The 15,758-nt window shown below is 45.7% G+C and overlaps 1 protein-coding gene and 1 long non-coding RNA gene across 2 annotated transcripts; one reads left to right on the top strand and one right to left on the bottom strand.

Annotated features, from left to right (window-relative positions):
* The first annotated feature begins 874 nt into the window (after positions 1-874).
* Positions 875-13,236, top strand: LOC140185304 (zinc-binding protein A33-like). The gene is made up of 6 exons (XM_072238694.1): positions 875-1,298; positions 1,982-2,077; positions 2,493-2,726; positions 5,559-5,581; positions 5,656-5,774; positions 12,527-13,236. Exons 1-6 carry the CDS (start codon positions 888-890, stop codon positions 13,069-13,071), a joined length of 1,428 nt encoding a protein of 475 aa, XP_072094795.1. The 5' UTR covers positions 875-887; the 3' UTR covers positions 13,072-13,236.
* On the bottom strand, positions 2,731-12,431 carry LOC140185423 (uncharacterized). The gene is made up of 3 exons (XR_011882628.1): positions 9,459-12,431; positions 7,091-7,297; positions 2,731-2,935 (listed from the first exon to the last, which is right to left on the bottom strand). It is a non-coding gene; the product is annotated as an uncharacterized lncRNA (long non-coding RNA).
* Positions 13,237-15,758: the final 2,522 nt, after the last annotated feature.

A 15,758-nucleotide genomic window follows, 5' to 3' on the forward strand; every position in this document is an offset into this window, starting at 1 on the left:
GCATGAGCTAATTTAATAGTTATCGTCACTGTTCACAAATCCACCGTTTTACGCTCCACTCTGACTCTCTTTAGACCTGGAGAAAGCTTTAGAAAAAACGAGCTGCTGGAGGAACTCAACGGGTCACGCAGCATCCGTGGAGGGAAATGGGCAATCGATATTTCGGGTTGAGAAAGTCCAGGTGAAGGATCTCGACCCGGAAAGTTGATTGTACATTTCTCTCCATAGATCCTGCCTGACCCGCTCAGTTCCTCCAGCATCATGTTTCTCACCAGAGATTCCAGCATCTGCAGTCTCTCATGTCTTTAGAACTCCCCCCTGAGCCCTGCCTCAGACTGAACCAGGCTCTTCTCTCCGGCTTAATTTCTGTTCAGCTTCTTTTTCAGCCCATCACGCCCACTGGGGCACAGGCCGCCAGCAGCAGCCCTTTTAATTTAGAAAACTTGTGGAGAATACTCCAAATATTCACCGCACTGTGGGTGGGGAAATTTCTCCTCATCCTCAATCCGAGGATGATCACACGACTTCAATCGCCTTCCAGGTGAAGGTCCTTCCGATCGCAGTGATGGGGCCTTTGGAGATGCAGGTGACATTTTTGTCGCACGAGGTTTTTACGAGATAGGGTTGCTGTCCATATAGCCAACCCTTTTCCGCTCGTAGCCGGGCTTAGACAGTCCATGGCCACGTTTTTTTATCTGTTGCCTGTTTAATGTGTTTTTGATCCACACTAAACATAGAAATGGCCAGAATTTCCACTGAACACATCCAGCAAAACCATGTTCACCCATGAGTCTGCAGCGCGTGTAGTGGACAATCGCGGTACTGCAGGGGATCGGCAGCTCCCCGAAAGCGGAAGCGTTCTGAATCAGGAAGTGCCGGGAGTTAACATGGCTTCGAAAGCACCGGCCGAGAGTTGGACCGAGGAGGTAATTTGTCCCATCTGTCTGGATTTCTTCACAGATCCGGTTATACTGGAGTGTGGACACAACTTCTGTCGTTCTTGTATCACACGGTGTTGGGAAAGGGAGGAGAGAAACTCCTGCCCGGAATGTAGAGAGGAGATTGCTGACCGCACCCTCAAGGTCAGTCGGGCCTTAGCAAATCTGGCTGAAAAAGCGCGAAATCTAAACCTGAATCCGAAAGGGAAGGAAAGTAAACTTCAGTGCGAGGAACATGAGGAAGAACTGAAGCTGTTTTGTGAAACGGACAAGACACTGATCTGTGTAATCTGCGCAGTTGCGGAAGAACACAGAGAGCACCGCTTCAGGCCGATTAAAGAAGCTGTTAAAATCTACATGGTAAAAACTAACTAATTTAATACTTAACACAGTTCCTAAACCCTACACGAGCCTCCATAACCAACGCATCATTCTCTGCAACTTCCGCCATCTCCAACGGGATTCTACCATCTATCCGTCCCACAGCCCATCCCACACCCCACATCTCTCCGCTCTCTGTCGGAATCGCTCACCGTACTGTATCGCCCTTGTCCACTCGCTCCTCCCCACTGATCTCCCTCCTGGCACTGACACCTGGAAGCGGGACAAATGCTGCACCCGACTCCTAACCTCCTCACTCGTCACCATTCAGGGCCCCAAACAGCCGCAGTTCCTCCCGTTTCTTCCATGGTCGATTGTCCTCTCGTTTAGATTCCTTCTTCTCCAGATCCTTTCCTTTTCCACCTGTCCCCTCTCAGCTTCTCACTTCATCACCCTCCCCCACGTTCCCCCTCACGTTGTCTCACCCGTCACCTGTCAGCTGGTTCTCATCCCCAAACTTTTTATTCTGGCTTCTGCCCCATTCCTTCCCAGTCCTAATGAAGGGTCACATCCCGAAACGTCGAATGTTTATTTCCCCTGCACAGATGCTGCCTGACTCACTGAGTTCCACCGGCATTTTGTGTGCGATGATCGGGTTTGATCACCTGTTTCTTTTGATCCATCTTTTTTTGTTACTTTTTCCTTCGCTCTCTGACTTCCAGGATCAGCTTAAATCTTCCTTAGACTCTTTCACAAAAAAGAAATCAGACTTCCAGGAAAAGGAGCAGCAACAGAAAGAGAAGATTTCCGGAGTTCGGGTGAGGCTTTCTGAGTGGAATTTCTGATATTACTGTATAGTTTTGCTCTCTTTAATGCGGAATAGCAGAGTATCGCAGCTCCAGTGACCTGGGTTCAATCCTGACCTCTGGTATTGTCTGTGTGGAGTTTGCATGTTCTCTCTGTGACCACGACAGTTTCAGACACATCCCAAGGACATGCTGGATGAATGGTTAATTACAATTAACCCTGTGAAGGTGGGGGAGGGTGTATGTGAATCGGGTGGGAGTTAATGGGTCAATGGGGAGAATTGGTTTCAGGAAAACGTAAGTGAATGGGGTTGATGGGAATGTTTCAGAGTTAGCATGGACATTAATGGACCGAATGGTCTCCTTAATGTCATAAGGAAATACACATAGCAATACAGTAAATTCATCTTCACCTTTCATTCGACAGGAACAGTCACACAGCCTTCAGTCCCGTTTCACATCCCAGTTTGCTGAACTGCGCCAGATTATCACTGAGAAAGAGCAGAGCTTACTCAGGGATCTCAGGGAGGAAGAGAAGAGGATTCTCAATCCAATGGAGAAAAATCTTCGTGAGATTCAGAAGCAGATAAGGCTTATTCAGGAGGAAATCACTACGTTAAAGGAACAGATGGATCAAAAAGACAGTGTGATATTTCTCAAGGTGAGGGATTTTATTTCAGTTTGTTTCTGTCAAAGGGCACTAAATGAACAGTGGTATATTTGAAATAAACACAGCACAGTGGCCAATTCTAACTAACCAATTGCCGCTGCTGGCAACGTCACACAGATAGTTATGATTGTATGACGAGCCCTCCAGTCACTCCAATAACAACCTTCCAAAATGTCGAAGACAGGTATTCAATCCTTTATCTGCAAGATACAATCATGAGGCAATGAAATTTCAGCGTAATTAATCGTAAATTAATCAGCAACGAAGCGATCAACAAACGACAAGATATCTTCCGTCCTCAGCTCAAAACTGCCCAGAACAAAGCATGAATACGTAACTTATTCCCTTCGCTATTACCAGGCCGCCACACACGTGAGTAGTTACTGTAACAATCACGTACCACAGAAAACAGACAGGGTTATCAAAGACAGAAAACAGATGCATTGCTCCTAGACACAGCATTAATAAATGGCAGTAAACTGTTTTTCACCAGACAGTTGATGCAACCATTCAGGGTTGCTGTTGTCCCAAAACTGGACTTTCACAACCTCTGTACGTCCCAGGACAGAATGCAAACTTCTCTGAAATAATTTGTTCTGATCATAAAACAGAGCTGCTGATTGTCTATTACTTATCACATTAAATATCCTCTAAATCTCCCATTAACACCCAGTTCCAGTCACAGGCTGTGAGTGTGTTTGGTGCGGTGGGTGTGAGGGTCTCTCTGTCAATCCGTGAAAACATAGAATGTGACCCACACATCAGACTTATCCTCTGTATCCGGTTTCCGTCAGGTTAGGCAAACTTTCAATGTTTCTTTATTTTTTCAATTAAGTTTCACATTAGAAACGTAGAAATATAAACATTGAAAACCTACAGCACAATACAAGCCCTTCAGTCCAACATGTCCTTACTTTAGGAATTACCTAGGGTTACCCATAGCCCTCATCTTTCCGAGCTCCATGTGCCTATCCAGGAGTCTCTTAAAAGACCCCATCGTACTGGCATCCACTACCATTGTTGGCAGCCCATTCCACACATTCAGCACTCTCTGCGTAAAAATATTACCCCTGACATCTCCTCTGTACATATTTCCAAGCACCTTAAAACTGTGTGCTCTCTTGCTAGCCATTTCAGCCCTGGGAAAAAGCCTCTGACTCTGATCAATGCCTCTCATCATCTTATACAGCTCTATCAGGTCACCTCTCATCCTCCGTCGCTCCAAAGAGAAAAGGCCGAGTTCACTCAACCCATTCTCATAAGGCATGCTCCCCAATCCAGGCAACATCTTTGTAAATCTCCTCTGCACCCCTTCTATGGTTTCCACATCCTTTCTGTAGTGAGGCGACCAGAACTGAGCACAGCACTCCAAGTGGGGCCTGAACAGGCTCTTACATAGCTGTGAGATTACCTCTCGGCTCCTAAACTCAGTCCCGTGGTTGATGAAGGCCGATGCACCGAATCCCTTCTTAACCACAGAGTCAACTTGTGTAGCAGATTTGAGTGTCCTATGGACTCGGACCCCAAGATCCCTCTGCTCCTCCACACTGCCAAGAGTCTTACCATTAGTACCAAAGTCTGCCATCATATTTCACCATTATCTGGTTTGAACTGCAAACTGCCACTTCTCAGCCCAGATTTGCATCCTATTGCTGTCACGCTGTAAACTCTGACAGACCTCCACATTATCGACAACACCCCCAACCTTTGTGTCATCATCAAATTTACTAACCCATCCCTCCATTTCCTGATCCAGGTCATTTATAAAAATTACAAAGAGAAGGGCTCCCAGAACAGATCCCTGAGGCAAACCACTGATCACCGACCTCCATGCAGAATATGTCCCGTCTACAATCACTCTTTGCCTTCTGTGGGAAAGGCAATTCTGGTTGCACAAATCAATATCCCCTGGGATCCCTTGCTGAAATCCATATACACTACATCTACTGTTCTACCTTCATCAATATGTTTTGTCACATCCTCAAAAAATTCAATCAGTGTCGTAAGGCACGACCTGCCTTTGACAAATCCTGCCTCTCAGGATCTTCTCCATCAAATTACCAACCACTGAAGTTGACTCACTGGTCTATAATTTACTGGGCTATCTCTACTCCTTTTCTTGAATAAGGGAACAACATCTGCAACCCTCCAATCTTCTGGAACCTCTCCCGTCCCCATTGATGATGCAAAGATCATCGCCAGAGGCTCAGCAATCTCCTCCCTCACCTCCCACAGTGGACTGTGGTGCATCTCACCCGGTCTCCATCATAAACAGGCCATTCGGTCCATCATCCTATAACAATTTCCCTGCTTCAGAATTCTCTTCCCACACCCAGCAACAGTGCCCTGAACTCCATGGTCCCTCACGTGTTTATCCAGTTTTCCCCATTACATTCAATCTCTCCTCTTCCGCTACAACCACTCCTGTGGTAGCGAATTCCTCTTCACTGAATTTCATATGGGATTTATTAAAATCCATTTGGAGTTTCCCCTCCCACAATTCTTCCCATAAATAGAGGTACATCCAAACCCCGCACATAATTAAATCCATCACTGATCTTAAATTCCTACATTTTATCACCCTAATGGCATATCCAGATGAAAATACACAACCTGTCCTGTCTTCCCCGTAAATTTCATCCTCTCAGTAATGGTCTGACATTCAGAGACTTTCCCTGTAATTTAATCCGTGGTTCTGTATTGGTTGTGTTTCTGAGTTACCGTGAGAGTGGGAATTTTCAACACCTTTGAATGATTTGGATGAAATTCAGGATGTCGACAGTAAGTCCAAGTCTAATCAGATTTATGTCTGATTTATTTCAGGAGGAAGCTCGTCGGAACAGGAGGTAGGACATACTCTTCATTGAAAACCTGTATAGTTCAAACTTGCAGTTTATAACAAGCAGTTTAATATTTACAGGATTAATGACGATGTCCAGGAATTGTCAGTGACAGAAGAGGCCCAACTGTTTGAAAAATTCCATCACCCCTATTTGTTGAACACAGTGCTGAGTGAAACACTTGATGCCGTTAATCGAGGTAAAACTTATAAAGATTCATTTCTCCTTGTTCAGTTAAGTTCCAATTTGAAGCGAGAATTGTCTGTAATTTGGTTGTGTGTGTGTGTGGGGGGGGGGTTGGGAACGAGTGAAGCGATAGGACTGATACTAAAAATGCAAAGGTATCATGCAGTCAGACTGTCAGATAGGGCGGACAGATGCAAGGACAAAATTGCAGCCAGCAGGGTGAGTATCAGTGCATTAGGGATGCAGAATAAAAAGGGTAGCAGATATAGTACACAACGTGTTATATCTCAATGCATGGAGTGTGAGAAATAAGGTGGATGATCTTGTTGCTCGATTACAGATTATCAGATATGATGTTTTGGCCATCACTGAATCATGGCTGAAGGATGGTTGTAGTTGGGAGCTGAATGTCCAAGGTTACACAATGTATCGGTGTTATTGGAAGGTAGACATGGGTGGTTGGTGTGGTTCTGCTGGTAAATCAGTAGAAAGAAGTGAGATAGGATAGGAAGATATTGAATCCTCGTGGGTTGAGTTTTTTATTTCAGCAAGCAGGTCAATTGGGAAAATCAGGTTGGTAATGGATCTCAAGAGAGTGAATTTGTTGAATGCTGTGTGATGTTTTATCGAGCAGTTTGTCCATGAGACTCAAACAACAGGCATTCTGCAGATGCTGGAAATTCAAGCAACACACATCAAAGCTGCTGGTGAACGCAGCAAGCCAGGCAGCATCTCTAGGAAGAGGTGCAGTCGACGTTTCAGGCCAAGACCCTTCGTCAGGACTAGTCGACTGCACCTCTTCCTAGAGATGCTGCCTGGCCTGCTGCATTCACCAGCAACTTTGATGTGTGTCCATGAGACTACTCGGGGAACAGCTCTACTGGATTGGGTGTTATGTATTGAACCAGAGGTGATTAGGTAAAAGAACCCTTAGGAGAGAATTCTCACAACATAACTGAGTCCAACCTGAAATTTGATAAGCAGAAAGTAACGTCTGACGTTGTAGTATTTCAGAGGATGAAATAAATTATAGTGGTCCGAGAAAGGAGTTGGCCAAAGTAAATTTGTCAGAAATGGTGTCAGTTTCTGGGAAAATAAGGAAGGTGAAGGATAGATGTATTCCAAAAATAAATAAATACTCAAATGGCAAAATGGCTGACAAGGGAAGACAAGCTAATGTAAATGCAAAAGAGTGGGCACACAACAAAGTAAAAATTAATAGGAGCCAGAGAATTGGGAAGCTTTTAAATACCTACAGAGAGGAACTGAAAGAATGATTGAGAGGAGAAAAATGAAATATTAAATTGAATTGAACTGACTGTTACTTACATTCTTCATATGAACGAGCAGTAAAATTCTTTACGTTATGTCTCCGTCTCAATGTGCCATTTACAGTATCCGTGCTGGGTTGAGCGTCGAGCTAGCAACGCGGCCTCATAAGAATAAGAAAGCCGGCTTAAAAAAACGCCATCATGACAGCATCCCGGTGACTCCACTCGGAGTTAAGGGCTTTCTTCTTCTTCTCTTCCTGATAAACTACATGTATAACATGCTTGTCAATATAACGTAGAAATACAGTTACCTCAGCATGAGTTAAGCAGGCTGATGGCCTGGTGGAAGGAATTGTCCCTGGACTCTGTTGGGGTTTTTATGCTACGGTACATTCCCCAGACGGTAGCAACCAGCACAGTTTGTGGTTGGGGTGACTCGGGTCTCCAATGATCCTTCGGGCCCTTTTTACACACCTGTCTTTGTAAAACAAGTGAGCAAACAATATCATAATGTTTTTCAAGTATTGTAAAAAATAAAATAGAGATGAGAGTGGATATAGGACCACTAGAAAATAAGGTTGAAGATATAATAACGAGGCAGAAAGAGATGGCAGATGAACTAAATGAGTATTTTGCATCAGTCTTCATTGTGGAAGACAGTAGCACTGTGCCAGATGTTGAAGAGTGCGAGGGAAGAGAAGTGAGTGCAGTTACTGTTACAAGGGAGAAGGTGCTCAAAAAGGGACATAAGTCACTCAGACCAGATGAACTGCACCCTAGTGTTCTGAAAGAGGTAACGGTAGACATTGTGGAGGTATTTGAAATGATCTTTCAAAAATCATTGGGCTCTGGTGTGGTGCAAGAGGACTGGAAAACTGTAAATGTCACTCAACTCTATAAGTAAGGAGGAACGCAACAGAAAGGAAATTATAGACCAGTTAGCCTCACCTCTGTGGTTGGGAAGACATTAGTGTCAATTGTTAATTATGAGGTTATGGAATACTAGGTGACACTGGACAAGATAGGAAAAGTCAGCATGGCTTCCTTTAGGGAATATTTTGCCTGGCAAACCTGTTGGAATTCTTTGAGGAGATTACACGTAGGGTAGATAAAGGGGTTGTAGTGCATGTTGTATATTTGGACTTTCAGAAGGCCTTTGACAAGGTTGAACACATGAGGCTGCTTACCAAGTTAAGAGCCCACGGTATTACAGAAATGTTATTGGTATGGTCAGAGCATTGGCTGGTTGGTAGGATATACAATGCTGGAAAATTCATGGTCATGTACTTTGGTAGTAGACATAATATGCAGATTATTTTAAATGGGGAGAAAATCCAAAAATCTGAGATGGAAATGGACCTGGGGGTCCTTCTGCAGAACACCCTGAAGGTTAACTTGCAGGTAGAGTCATTTGTGGGAAAGGTAAATCCATTGTTTCAGTTCAAGGGGTTTAGAATACAAGAGCAGGGATGTGATGCTGAGGGTTTATAAGGCACTGGTGAGGCCTCACCCTGAGTATTGTGAACAGTTTTGGGCTCCTCATCTAAGAAAAGATGTGCTGGTATAGTTGAGTGTTCAGAGGAGGTTCACAAGGATGGTTCCGGGAATGAAAGGGTTATCATATGAGGAATATTTGATAGCTCAGTGCCTGTACTCACTGGAATTTAGAAAGATGAGGGGGGAATCTCATTTTAACCTTTTGAATGTTGAAAGGCCAAGACAGAGAAGATGTGGAAAGGATGTTTCCCATGGTGGGGGAGTCTAGGACAAGAGGGCACAGCCTCACGATAAAGGCGTGTCTATTTAGAAACAGAGTTTGAACACAGTATCAAACGTTGTGGGGAGATGGCCGGGGAGTGGGGTTGAGGAGGAGAGAAACAGGATCAGCCATGATTGAATGGTGGAGCAGACTCGATGGGCCAAATGGCCTAATTCTGCTCCTATATCTTATGGTCTTATGGTTATCAAACCACTACATTGAAGCATTGTGAGAATGAGCCCAGACACACCAACCAGCATTGACATTTTTCAAGATTTCATTTCGGGAGAAGCACACACAGCATAACCGGCCTGGCAAAACTCCCCCACACACATACACAAGAGGAATTGGCAGATTGTAGTCAGAGTCTCAGCAATGTACGTTGTTATTTCCCTCAGTAACCTGGAAACTATTCTCTTCAGACACGGTAATTTACTTATTTAAACAACTCACACTTGTCACACATTGTCAGCACACACCAGACATGTGATGACACACAGTGACATACAAATATTTCAATGTGCACACTCTCCCTCAATGTGTACACACAAACACACTGATATTTACCACAATCAACACATAAACACACACATAATATCAGAGTGTGACACACGGTCAAAGAGACAGGCACAAATTCCCATTTAGGAATGAAATCTGTGCTCCTTACCCAGTCTTTCTGAGGCATTGAGCTGCCCTCTGATGTGACGTCACATCAACAGTTCACAGACAGACTCCAGGGTGAGATTGCTCAGGATGATGATCTGGGAGGGTTTGATGGATGTTTAACCAACGGCCCACTTCATCCATCTGCAAGACTAAGATGTCTTCCTGAGCATGTCCCGTTTGTGTGTGTTTGCCCATATCCCTCTAACCATTTCCCATCTATGTACCTGTCCAAGTTTTTTTCACGCAGAGAGTGGTGAGTGCGCGGAATGGGCTGCCGGCAGTGGTGGTGCAGGCGGAAACGACAGGGTCTTTTGAGAGACTCTTGAATGGCTACATGGAGCTTAGAAAAATAGAGGGCCATGGGTAAAGCCTAGGTAGTTCTAAGGTAGGGGCATGTTCAGCACAGCTTTGTGGGCCGAAGGGCCTGTATTTTGCTGTAGGTTTTCTATGTTTCTATTTTTCCTCATATTCAGGGAAGCGGAAATGCAGAGAATACCCCCAGTGTGGTCTGTAATTGACATCAAAGACCTTGCTTAAGTTCCTGTGGACAGTGTCGAATAGGCTGATGAATACAGGACTGAAGGTGTTATATTTGAATGCTCCAGCATACGGAATAAGGTAGATGATGTTGTAGCACAGGTAGAGATTGGCAGGTATAACTTTGTTGGCGTCACTGAGTTGTGGCTGAAAGGAGATCCTGGTTGAAGTCCAACATCCAAGGATACACCTTGTATTCAAAGGACAGGCAGGTAGGCAGAGGGGATGGGGAGGGTCTGTTGGCAAAAAGTGAAATGAAATCCTTAGAGAGAGGTGACATACGATTGGAAGATGTTGAGTCATTGTGGGTAGAGTTAAAAAACTGCAAGGGTAAAAAGACCCTGATGGTAATTATATACAGCCCTCCAAATAGTAGCCTGGATCGAAATGGGATACAAATCACACCAGGAGATGGAAAAAGGGCACAGTGAAGGTCGGAATGGGGGGATTCAACAGCATGTAGATTGGGAAAATCATGTTGTGCTGCATTCCAGGAGAGGAAATTTGTAGAATGCCCCCAAGATGGCTTTTTAGAACAGATTGTGGTTGAGCCCGATGGGAGAAAGGCAATTCTGGAGTGGGATTTTTATAATGAACCAGATATGATTTGCGAGCTTAAGGTAAAAGAATTGTTAGGAAGCAGTGATCATAAAATGATAGAATTCACGCCAGCGTTTGACAGGGAGATAAAGTCAGATGTATCATGAGATGGAAAGGGAGATGAGTCAGAGAGGAGTAAAGTTAGTTGCAGAGGCTTGAGGGAGTTGCTGGGCAAAGTAGATTGGAAGGGGACACAAGCAGTGATAATTGCAGAACAACAAAGACTGGAGTTGACAGTTTGGGATGAAACCCTGCATCAGAACCCGTGTTGTTTAAGGGTCCCTGCAAATACTTCCCCTGTCCTAATGAGGGGCTGCGGGTGATGGGGTTGTGGGAAAGGGGACAAATGGATCCTCATCTCCATCTTTGTCCCCCTCCAGCTACTCGTTACGTCTATGCACACAGTTTGCCCACAGGCTTTGCATCCCTCCCTCACCTGGCTCTGGTTCAATCTGCCATTCATCTCTCCCCTACTGGTTCCTGTTATCACTCCCTTTACTGTCTCGAACCTTCACACTCCCCACTCACAAATGAATGTTAACATTGAATGAAGGGCCTGTTCCTGTGCTGTACTGTTCTATGTTCTCTGTTCCCTGTTCCCTGTTCAGAAGAATGAGACGAGATCTCAGGGAAGCACAAAATTCTTTCAGGAGTCAACTGGCAGCAAGGATGCAGCCAGGATGTTTCCCTGTCTGAGGAGTCAAGGGTCAGGGGTCACTGTCTGTTTGGAATTCTCAGCACCCGTCGGGGGAAGGGGTTTGGGGGTTCTTATCCATTCAGTTCACAGAGCCATCGCCGTACAGCATTGAAATGTGCCCTTCGACCCATCACCTCTGTGCTGACCTATTTACCCATCTACATTCATCGCATTGGCCAGCATTAGGTCAGTCTCCTTCTGTGCCTTGCCTATTGAAGTGTCTGTCCAAGTGTCTCTTAAACACAGAGGACTGGAGGCCTGTGACCTGCAGAGGTCGGTGCTGGGGCCGCGGTTGTTTGTCAATCATACTAATGATTTGGATGATAATGTAGGTGACATAATTAGTAGGTTTATGGGTGACACTAAAATTCATGGTACATTGGACAGGGAAGAGAGTTAAAGCAACACTCACAACATACTGGAGGAACTCAGCAGGTCGGGCAGCATCCGTGGAAAAGATCGGTTCACGTTTCAGGCCGAAACCTTTCGTCAGGATGTAGAGGGAAGGGGCAGAGGCCCAATAAAGAAGGTGGGCGGGGGGGCGGGTGGGAAGGAGAAGGCTGGTAGGCTCCAGGTGAAAAATCAGTAACAGAAAAGATAAAGTGGAAGGGGAAGAGGGTTATCTCTGTTTACAGGGGGCCCTTGGTCAACTGTAGAGATGGGTACAGGGAGAATGTTTTAAAATAGATCTTGGCAGGTACGTGGATAAGAAAGGTGAAAGGAATAATGGACAAATGGGACTAGCTCATTAAAGGAAGCTGCTCGGCACGAACAAGTTGGGCCGAAGAAACTCTGTGACCTCCTGATAATCCAGTCACCCAGCCCCTGCCCATCTTAATCCATCCCTATCCCGCTCTAGTTTCTGCTGTTTATCTCCCCTATGTATTTCCGTTCATGAGGGAAGATGTCGACCTGAAATGTAGACTGTCCATCTCTCTCCACACATGCTGCCTGACCCGTTCGGTTCCTCCAGCATTTTGTGTCTGTTTGATCGGGAAATCTCTGCTCTCCGTCCAGCGGAAACCCTTGGGGAGACTTTAGTTGTCCATCCGCTTTCGTCTTTCAAACCTCGGGAAAGGTTCCTGTCGGCCATCCGACCGCGCCTGAGGCCTAGCGGCCTTTCCACTGGTCCCCGGGGCCGCGCTGACCGAGTCTCCCCCCGATCCCCGGGGCAGCGCTGCCCCAGTCTCCCCCCGATCCCCGGGGACTCTCTAATTCTCTGCTTCTCCCCCCAGTCTCTGTCACCCTGGATGTGGAAACGGCGCATCCGTATCTCGAGGTGTCTGAGGATCGGAAGAGTGTGAGATGGACCCGGACCCGGAGGAATCTCCCTGACACCGGGAAGAGATTCACATACTGGACTTGTGTGCTGGGATCGGAGGGATTCACATCGGGGAGACATTACTGGGAGGTGGAGGTGACGGGGAATCGGATCTGGTGTCTGGGAGTCGCCGCAGAGTCTGTGGAGAGGAAGGGATGGGTCAGACTGAGGCCGGAGACCGGATTCTGGGTCATCGGGCGGGTTGATGACGTATTACATCGGGATTGTGACGTGTTCCCCTCCCCTGGGCCCCGTCTCCCTGCCGGTCCCATCCCCGGGAGGGTGGGAGTTTATCTCAGTTACCAGTCCGGGACAGTTTCATTTTACAACGCGGAGACCAAGTCCCATCTCCACACCTTCACTGGGAATAAATTCACGGGGAAACTTTATCCTCTCTTCTGGCCTCGGAATGTAAACCAGTGGCTGAGAATCTGCTCCGGTTCCGCTCCGGGTTTGTAATCGGGTCGGGTCCTGGGACCGGCGTCAGGAGTAAAGTCCCTGTAAATATAAATGTGCGGAGAGTGAAATAAACACGAGATGAGAATTATCGATCCGTCAATTTTAACTCGTTCACCGCATCCGACAACGGAACAGAAACACCGCGGATTCAGCAGCAGCCGCGGGGCGGCGGGTCCTGAGCTCCCCCGGGTCCTAAAGTCCACCTTCACTGAGACAGGTTAAATGGGACAAGTGGGGGCGGTGCTGACTGGGGGAGGGGGGTCAGGGTGAATCTTGGTCAGACCATAACACACAGGAGCAGAATTAGACCGTTCAGCCCATCGACTCCGCCCCGCCATTCCATCATGGCTGATCCCGGATCCCACTCAACCCCATACACCTGCCTTCTCTCCATGTATTTTGATGGCCTGATCGATCAGGAAATGATCAACCTCCGCCTTAAATATACCCACAGCCTTGACCTCCACCGCAGTCTGTGATAGAGTATTCCACAGGGTCACTACTCTCTGGCTAAAAATATTCCTCCTGACCTCTGTTCACAAGGTCCCCTCAATGTTGAGACTGTGTCCTCTAGTCTGGGTATCCCCACCACATGAAACAACCTCTCCACATCCACTCTATCTAGTCCGTTCAACACTCGGTAGGTTTCAATGAGACTCCCCTTTCCTCTCTAAGATATGGGACCCAAAACGTTGATTAAACTCCAAGTACAGCCTAACTTGTGTCTTATAAATGCTCAGCATTATTTCCTTGCTTAAATATTCTATTCCCCTTCAGAGAAAAGCCAGCATTGCATTTCCCTTCTTTATCACAGACTCAAAATGTGAAATAACCTTCTGGGACTCTTGCAGGAGAACTCCTAAGTCCCTGGCACCTGTGAATTTTCTGTCTAGTTAAATAACACTGAGTAATATTATTCCTTGGATCAAAATGCATGATCATATATTTCCCAACACTGTATTCAATCTGCCATGTTTTTAACACTTCTTCCAATTTGTCCAAGTCCTGCTGTAATCGTATTGCTTCCTCAGCACTACCTACCCCTGCACCTTTCTTTGCATCATCCACAAACTTTGCCACAAAGCCATCAATTACATTATCTAAATCACTGACAAACAACGTGGCAGTCCCAACACTGACCCCTGAGGAACACCACTAGTCACTGGCAGCCAACCTGAAAAAGCCCTATTTATTCCCACTCGCTGCCTCCTGCCTGTCAGCCATTCCTCTGTCCATGCCAGTATCTTTCCTGTAATGCCATAGGATTTTATAGTGTTCAGCAGCCTCGTGTGTGCTACCTTATCAAAGGCCTTCTGAAAATCCAAGTAAATGATATCCACTGCCTCTCATTTGTCCACCCTCCTCTTCACTTCCTCAAAGACCTCTAAAGGTTTGTTAGGCCCGGTTTTCTTTCACAGAAATCATGCTGACATTGACTTATTTTATCATCAGTCTCCAAATACCTTGAAAACTCCTCCTCAAAAAAAGACTACAATACTATCCCAACTACTGCGGTTCAGTTAACTGGCCTATAATTTCCTTTCTTTTGCCTTTCTCCCTTCCGAAATGTGCAATTTTCTATTTTCCAGTCCTCCTGGACCATGCCAGGATCAAGTGATTCTTGAAAGATCGTGACCAATGCATCCATTATCTCTTCAACATCCCTCAGGACTCTGGGATGTAGTCCATCTGGTCCAGATGACTCATCCACCTTAAGACCTTTGAGTTTGATCAGCACTTTTTCCTTTGTAACAGCAAAGTCACTCAATCCTGTTGTGTCTTCCACAGTGAAGATTGTTGCAAAGTATTCAATAAGTCATCTGCCATTTCTTTGTCCCCCATCAGCATCATTTTCCAGTCGTCCAATGGCAACTCTCATCTCCGTTTCACTCCTTATTTAACTGGGAAAAAAAACTCTGAGTGTCCAGCTTTATTTTATTATTGGCTCATTTGCCTCATATTTCATCTTTAACGTTCTTATTGCTTGTTAGTTGCCTTTTTTTGGATTTTCAAAGAATCCAATAATCCAGCATCCCACTCACTTGTGCTACCTTATATGACATTTCCTCAGGTTTTAAGCAGTCCCTAACTTCCCTTGTCAGCCACGGGTGCCTACCCCTGCCACTTGAGAACTTCTTCTGTGAGACATGTCTATCCTGCACCTTGTGAGCTATTCCCAGATGCTTCAGCCACCTCTGCTCACCGTCCTCCCACCAGTATCCTCCTCCAATTCACCTCTCTCATGCCTCTGTAATTCCCTTTATTCCATTGTGAGACTGATACATGTGACTTAAGCTTCTCCCTATGAAATTGCAGTATGAATTCAATTATATTATGATCACTGCCTCTGACAGGTTCCTTTACTTTAAGCTCCTGAATAAGGTCAGGGTTATTGTACAACACCCAATGAAGGGTGACCTTTCCCCAAGTCGGCCCAAGCACAAGCTGCTCTGAAAAGCCATCTCGTAGGCATTCAACAAATTCCCTCTCTTGTGATCTGACACCAACCTGATTTTCCCAATCCCCTTGCATATTGAAATCCCTCATTACAATTGTGACATTACCATTATTACATGCCTTTTCCCAGTAAATGCTGTGAATTAGCTTAAAGTCACTCCCATCTGGCCCCCAAAGTTCATACTGAGACTGCAATTGATTTTTCAGCCTGATATGCTTCACACTGAAAT

This window comes from Mobula birostris, chromosome 20 (genome assembly GCF_030028105.1).
Source record: "Mobula birostris isolate sMobBir1 chromosome 20, sMobBir1.hap1, whole genome shotgun sequence".
NCBI lineage: Eukaryota > Metazoa > Chordata > Chondrichthyes > Myliobatiformes > Myliobatidae > Mobula > Mobula birostris.

Excerpts from the sequence above, each read along its gene's own strand:
- LOC140185304 (XM_072238694.1), top strand. The coding sequence starts at position 888 with ATGGCTTCGAAAGCACCGGCCGAGAGTTGGACCGAGGAGGTAATTTGT. Across the intron at positions 1,299-1,981 it reads AAGCTGTTAAAATCTACATG|GATCAGCTTAAATCTTCCTT; the intron begins GTAAAAACTAAC and ends TCTGACTTCCAG. Across the intron at positions 2,078-2,492 it reads AGAAGATTTCCGGAGTTCGG|GAACAGTCACACAGCCTTCA; the intron begins GTGAGGCTTTCT and ends TTCATTCGACAG.